General features: G+C 44.0%; 1 protein-coding gene across 7 annotated transcripts in view; it reads right to left on the bottom strand.

The window, feature by feature from the left end:
- RALGPS1 (Ral GEF with PH domain and SH3 binding motif 1) overlaps nt 1–7,377 on the bottom strand; it is a 163,529-nt gene that overhangs the window by 96,414 nt on the left and 59,738 nt on the right. For all 7 annotated transcript variants that reach the window (XR_011559682.1, XM_070758546.1, XM_070758549.1 and 4 more), the window contains one exon: nt 4,414–4,540. Coding sequence is in view for 6 of the 7 variants with exons in the window: in XM_070758546.1 (XP_070614647.1) it covers nt 4,414–4,540 (127 nt within the window). In the remaining variant the exon portion in view is untranslated. The remainder of the gene's footprint in view (nt 1–4,413; nt 4,541–7,377) is intronic.

The raw sequence follows: 7,377 nt of genomic DNA, 5'->3' as shown, positions 1-7,377 counted from the left end.
ACCACACTGTCTTGTCTCTATCTACCTGCCTACGTACCTACCTACCTACCTACCTCTCTCTGTCTTTCTACCTACCTACCTACCTATCTCTATTTCTACCTACCTACCTACCTCTATTTCTACCTACCTACCTACCTCTCTCTGTCTTTCTACCTACCTACCTACCTATCTCTATTTCTACCTACCTACCTACCTCTATTTCTACCTACCTACCTACCTCTATTTCTACCTACCTACCTACCTCTCTCTGTCTTTCTACCTACCTACCTACCTACCTATCTCTATTTCTACCTACCTACCTATCTCTATTTCTACCTACCTACCTACCTCTATTTCTATCTACCTATCTACCTATCTACTTACCTACCTATCTCTACTTCTACCTACCTACTTACCAATCTCTATTTCTATCTACCTACCTACCTCTATTTCTAACTACCTATCAACCTACTGACCTACCTATCTCTTTCTATCTACCTACCTACCTATCTCTCTATCTACCTACTTACCTACCTACCTACCTCTATTTTTATCTACCTTTGCACCTACCTATCTCTATTTCTACCTACCTACCTATCTCTATTTCTATCTACCTATCTACTTACCTATCTATCTCTATTTCTACCTACCTACCTATCCTACCTATCTATCCATCCCTGGTGAAAAACCTTCCGGCATCATTTTTTTAAAATGCAGAAAGATTGCGGTTTCCTTAAAGCCACAAAATTTGTCCCGCACTCAACTACAAGTGAGCCTCATAATCTTCACGATCAAGGAAATGTTCCCCCTCCTTTTTGTCTCCTCCAACTGTAAAAATTGCAGGCAGAGAAGACCCCCCCCTTTTTTTTTTTAAAGAAGAAGTGCAGGAATCCTTTGATGTTCCTTATGACTATTTCATTAATTCCAGACCCGTTCCTTCTCCAAGACATGCCCATCTTAAACTGCAGCAACTACTACTGGCTTGAACTGTGATTCTTGGAAACGATTTAGGGCAGCTCTGCCGAGCTTTTCAAATAACTGGAGGATGCAGCTGCCAACGTTTTAAGTGAAAAACGATATTAAAAGCAAAGTTCGCTAAGACAAACAAGCAAGCCCTCAGAAATGAAATGAGTGGCAGAGCGCTGCTTTGTTCCGCGCATACCGTACACCAAGAGGTCATGTCTGTTAGCGGATTTCGTGGAAACAAAGGAAGGCGTGCAATGCGCCACAGGCTTTCTAAGGGATGAGCTACTCGCTGAATCTGGAGCGCTGTTATTCCTTTTTAAAAAAAAAAAATAAAGATGTTGCAATGCTATTGAGGCAAGGGAGGAAAGACCGTGTTTGTTTGGGGTTTTTTTTAAAAAGAAAAAATTATAGGAAACAGGGACAAAATGTTAATCTGGCTCTGGGATGAGAGGTGAAATGTAATCTTAAAAGTCATAAGTCAAGAATAAATCAGTGGGAACATAAATTATTCTGTCTTGTCCTATACCATCCCCTTCTTCTTAAACCTCAAATAATAAATTTCATAAATACAGTAGAACAGATATGTATCTCTATTATCCATTCATCCACCCACCTTCTTTCTATCTATCTGTCTGTATGTCTGTCTGCCTCTCTCCCTCTGTCTCTATGTATGTATCTATGTATCTATGTATGTATCTATGTATCTATCTATCTATGTATCTATCTATGTATCTATCTATCTATGTATCTATCTATCTATCTAGCTAGCTAGCTAGCTATCATTATCTATCTACCTTTCATTACCTAGCCATCCATCCAATCCACCAATTTTCAGTTTTCTCCTTACCTGCTCTCACTTGCACTGATGATGTTACCTAGTTGGGTCGTGAAATGTCTTCAAGAAAACAACCAAGCTCTGACAATGCTAAGGACTCCACAAGTCCTTATTTATTTCTTAAATTTATAAGACACCCATCTCACTATCCAGAACAACTCTTAAACATTCCCCTTGCAATTTCTGCATTGATATTTTTAAAAAATCCCACAAGATCCTGTTGCAAATCCAGGAATTCTTCTTGTCCCTTATAATAATGATCAGTGCAATGGGAACGATGGAATTATTAAGTCCATAAATCCCTGATTAATCTTCAGGAAGGGATCTTCCCTCTTCCCCGAATTTTTGTTCAAGCTTAGCAGTCCCCTCAACCCAAACCTACAAGATAATAATAATAACTACAACAACAACAACAACAACAGAGTTGGAAGGTACCTTAGAGGTCTTCTAGTCCAACCCCCTGCTTAGGCAGGAAATCCAACAGTACTTCAGACAGATGGTTATCCAACATCTGCTTAAAAACGTCCAGTGTTGGAGCATTCACAACTTCTGGAGGCAAGCTGTTTCCACGGATTAATTATTCTCACAGTCAGGAAGTTTTTTTCTTAGGTCTAAGTTGCTTCTCTCCTTGTTTAGTTTCCACCCATTTCTTCTTGTTCTACCCTCAGGTGCTTTAGAGAATAGCTTGACTCCCTCTTCTTTGTGGCAATCCTGAGATATTGGAAGGCTGCTGTCATGTCTCCCCTGGTCCTTCTTTTCATTAAACTAGACATACCCAGTTCCTGCAACCGTTCTTCATGTGTTTTAGCCTGTTCATTGTTGTCGCTCTTCTCTGCACTCTTTCTAGAGTCTCCACATCCTTTTTGCATCCAAACCTGGATGCAGTATTCCAAGTATGGCCTTACCAAGGCCTTAAAAGGTGATATTAGCACTTCACGTGATCTTGATGCTATCTAAGAGCGAGCTACAAAGTAAATTTTCTGAAACAAAATCAATGTCTCTTCTCATTTAAGGCTCAGGTAGAAAGCAAATCCCTTAATTGGAGCACTGAACCGTGAACATGAGGATTTTATCTTCCAAGTATCTGCGCCTTTCATGAATAAAAGGAAGCGTTTCTTAAAACTACTCAGAAAAGCACAGAATAAACACAGACACCCAAGCAGGCCAAACAGCAGAAGCGCCAAGAAAACGCGCTGACAAAGGGCCCCGTTTGCCCATTTTCAAACAATAAATTCAAATGACTTTGACTCAACGGATAATATAATAATATAGCTTTAAATCATTCAGTTAAATCTTTCAACCAGACCAGAGGCTTCACGGAGAAAATACTCAAGAGCCAAGGTTCCTCAATCCCAAAGACCAATCTTTACTCGTCCAAACTATCACCTCCCACACCTTTAATATGCCTTGTATTATCTGGGAAGAACCTGGGTTTTACTAGAATGTGAGAACAGCGCAGCATTACAATGAATGATAGCATCACGTGAAAATATAGCATGAAGGGGACAACACTTCCCGGTAGGATAGAAATCTCTGTAACCGCCATTTAACTTAAGATGGTTCATCTTTGTTTGTTCGTCTATAAACCAGATCATGAAATTTTACCCCAAAATACATTTACTAGGAAATTTGGCAAAGAAGCCTTACTGTAGAGCAGTGGTTCTCAACCTTTATAATGCTGCAACCCTTTAATACAGTGCCTCATGTTGTGGTGACCCCCAACCATAAGTGAAGCACCAATTCTCCCAACAGAGCTTTAAGCCCCCACTGTAAACACCTGATTGGTTGGATTTTTAAAATATGTTCCCAAGCACCAGAATAGAAGCTTTAGTTCCTAACACCAGGGGAAATTTGTCTTTTCCCAGGGTCTTAGGCGACCCTTGTGAAACGGTCGTTCGACCCCCAGATTGAGAGCCACTGCTGTAGAGAATTTGCCATCTCTGTGTCAGGGTTCCAAGTAATACAACTCATAGCAAACAGAACTCAGAGGCAAGTAGATACCTCAAACAACAGGTTTGTTGCATATATCCTATTCGCACGGACTGGTGAAAACCGACTCTGAATGTCCCCATAGTTTTCACCCAATTTCGTCCTTCACAAGGTGCACCAATCAAGGTGCTATCCAGTTGCTTGGAAACTTCACTCCTCCTCTCGTCAGCTACCTGTGGGAATGACCTTGGTTCTCAAGGGGAAACTATTTTGTTTCGACCCAAAAACCTGATATCTCTATCTCCCCCTCTCTATCTCTGATCACCAGTGTGACAATGCTGAAGCTTCCAAGAATGACCTCAATCAGGTCAGTTTCAGAACTGCCAGGCCTGGATGAGAACGCTTCATAGACTTTGGAGAAGTTTGCGTGACTCCGGTGCCAAGTATCTGGTGAGGATGTCTGTGTAAGAATAACTGACCTATTCTGGGGAGTCCTTAGAATATTTCACGGCTTGTGGGATCTGTTCCTTCCTCACGCGAGAGAGGGTTGTGGCCAGTTTGTGAAAATTAAAACAATAAACAACCTTGAAACAGATTGGATTTAGTAAGTCCAGACTTATCTGTTACTCAGAAGGAGAAGCCTGGTTATCGAAGATGCTTTTCGGCAGATCAGAGGGGAAAATAAAATAGTTTTAAAAACTTACCCAAATAAGGAATGCAGGGCACCATCTTTAAGCATCGGATGTACTCTCGCATCCTCTTGTAATTGTCTTCCTTCGACATCAAGTAGTCCAGCTTCTCAAAAGTGGCCTTGTCCTTGCGGTTCAAAAGCTGAAGGCAAAAGAAATCAAAAGAGGGGGATACGGTTTACAGCTTAGAAAAGGCTAAAATACAGTGATACCTCGTCTTACAAACGCCTCATCATACAAACTTTTTGAGATACAAACCCGGGGTTTAAGATTTTTTTGCCTCTTCTTACAAACTATTTTCACCTTACAAACCCACCGCCACCGCTGGGATGCCCCGCCTCCAGACTTCCGTTGCCAGCGAAGCGCCCGTTTTTGCGCTGCTGGGATTACCCTGAGGCTCCCCTCCATGGGAAACCCCACCTCCGGACTTTTGTGTTTTTGTGATGCTGCAGGGGAATCCCAGCAGGGAAATCTCAGCAGCGCAAAAATGGGCGCTTCGCTGGCAACGGAAGTCCGGAGGTGGGTTTTCCCAGTGAGGGGAGCCTCAGTGAAATCGCAGCATCGCAAAAACACAGAGGCCCGGAAGTGGGGTTTCGAGGACTTCGGTATTTTTGCGATGCTGCAATTTCACTGATGCTCCCTTTGCTGGGAAACCCTACCTCCGGACTTCCGTTGCCAGCGAAGCGCCCGTTTTTGTGCTGCTGGGATTTCCCTGCTGGGATTCCCCTGCAGCATCACAAAAACACAAAAGTCCAGAGGTGTGGTTTCCCATGGAGGGGAGCCTCAGGGGAATCCCAGCAGCGCAAAAACGGGCGCTTCGGCTGGCAAAAGGGGTGAATTATGGGCTTGCACACATTAATCGCTTTTCCATTGATTCCTATGGGAAACATTGTTTCGTCTTATAAACTTTTCACCTTAAGAACCTCGTGGCAAACAACAATATAAAACAAAGTAAAAATAATTTAAAAACCTTAATACTAAAATATTCACATCCATTCAGTCGGGGCAAGATGGCATTGTTCACTGGCCGCAGGCCTGCTGCAAAACCATGTTTTCACAGCCTTTCGGAAGGCCAGGAGGATGGGGAATTGTTTCCATAGAGCTGGGGCCGCCACAGAGAAGGCCCTCCCACGCTGTCTAGCCAAAGGAACCTTGAGAAGACCAACTCTATGAGCCCTAACCGTCCGTTTGTTCATTTGTAGTGCAGATTTGGAATTCAAGGGTGGGAAAACCCAACCAACCAGATGCCTTTCCTATTGATTTACATACCCGATCAATCAAAACTGGCTCTTATTTTAACGATTTTGTTTTCAGCCCCGAAACTGGTTGCACACATTTTAAAAAGCATGAGAAAAATCCCATGTGCTCCTAGTTAAGCGAGGTCTTCCCTGATGCGATGCTCTTTTCCAATCGGAGGAGGAGGAGGGGAAAAAAAAATCTCAGATTGTTGTCTTCTGATTTAAAAAGGAAGCCCGACTTAATTCTGGGAAAGGTTTGAAAGGCTGCCATTTTCCTCCTGCGTTCCCAAACGATGACAAACCAGAGTTTGTCATGCCCCCGTGGAGTCTGATTCTTCTGCGGAAAATGCGCTGGAAGAAGAACTGACGGTGAGGGCAGCTCCGTTGGCCTTGGAGGAAAGTGGGGAAGGGCAGAGCCAGGCCAGGCCAGGCTGTTTGGAAGAGTGGTCCTTCTCTGGGTCCCATCAACTAAACAATGTCGCTTGGCGGGGGCCCAGGGGAAAAGCCTTCTCTGTGGCGGCCCCGACCCTCTGGAACCAACTCCCCCCAGAGATTAGAATTGCCCCCACCCTCCTTGCCTTTCGTAAGCTCCTTAAAACCCACCTTTGTCGTCAGGCATGGGGGAACTGAGACATTCTTTCCCCCTAAGCCTTTATAATTTATGCATGGTATGTCTGTTTCTATGGATGTTTAGTTTTATAATAAGGGTTTTTTAGTTGTTTTTAGTATTGGATTTGCATGATGTTTTTTATTACTGTTGTTAGCCGCCCCGAGTCTACGGAGAGGGGCGGCATACAAATCCAATCAATCAATCAATCAATCAATCAATCAATCAATAAAGCAAGCCTCCAGGCAGGGAGGAACGGAGCTCAGCCACGGAGCATTGAACCACCCCCTTCTGATGCAAGGGCTTGGAGAGTGCAGAGGAGGCGGGATCAGCTCCCACGGAGGAGGCTACTTGTGAGGAGTGTGCCCCGTCCGGCTTCACCAGGCACACCTGGGGAATGAGTCTTAGGGAGATCCTGTGGGGAGGGGCGTTTGTTGGGAACAAACACTGAGTTCCTGGACTGCTGTGTGTTGAGTTGTGGGAATGACTACAGGAAGCAAATGTCAAAGGAAAATCCCCTCCCCGGGCTCCAAGAAAGCCCCTGGAGGCTGGGGAGGGCGAAAAACAGGCCTACTGGGCCCACTGGAAGTCGGGAAACAGGCCATTTCCGGGCTCCGGAGGACTTCACTGCAGTGGGCGGGTGAAGATTTATTTATCTATCTATCTATCTATCTATCTATCTATCTATCTATCTATCTATCTATCTATCTATTTTTCATTCATTCATTCATTCATTCATTCATTCAATTTCTATGCCGCCCTTCTCAAACAACTCAGGGCGGCATACAACATTGTAAATACAGCAATATACATGAGAAATCTAATTATTTAAAACATATGCAAAATTAGTAAAAAATCTAAAAAGCCCTTATACAATCATCCACATTCATTCAATTTAGTCATTTATGTCGGACGGGGACAATCTTGTAACTCACAGCTCCCATGCCCGCCGGCAGTGGTAGGTCTTGAAAGCTTTACGAAAGATCAGGAGGGAGGGGGCAGTATGTATCTCCGGAGGGAATTCGTTCCAGAGGGCCGGGGCCATCACAGAGAAGGCTCTTCCCCTGGGCCCCGCCAGGCGACATTGTCTAACCGACGGGACCCGGAGAAGGCCGACTCTGTGGGATCTAATCA

The sequence above is a fragment of the Erythrolamprus reginae genome, chromosome 8 (genome assembly GCF_031021105.1).
Source record: "Erythrolamprus reginae isolate rEryReg1 chromosome 8, rEryReg1.hap1, whole genome shotgun sequence".
Classification (NCBI taxonomy): Eukaryota; Metazoa; Chordata; class Lepidosauria; order Squamata; family Dipsadidae; genus Erythrolamprus; species Erythrolamprus reginae.
Note: the sequence above shows the minus strand (reverse complement) of the source record. Positions and strands in the feature narration are given on the sequence as shown.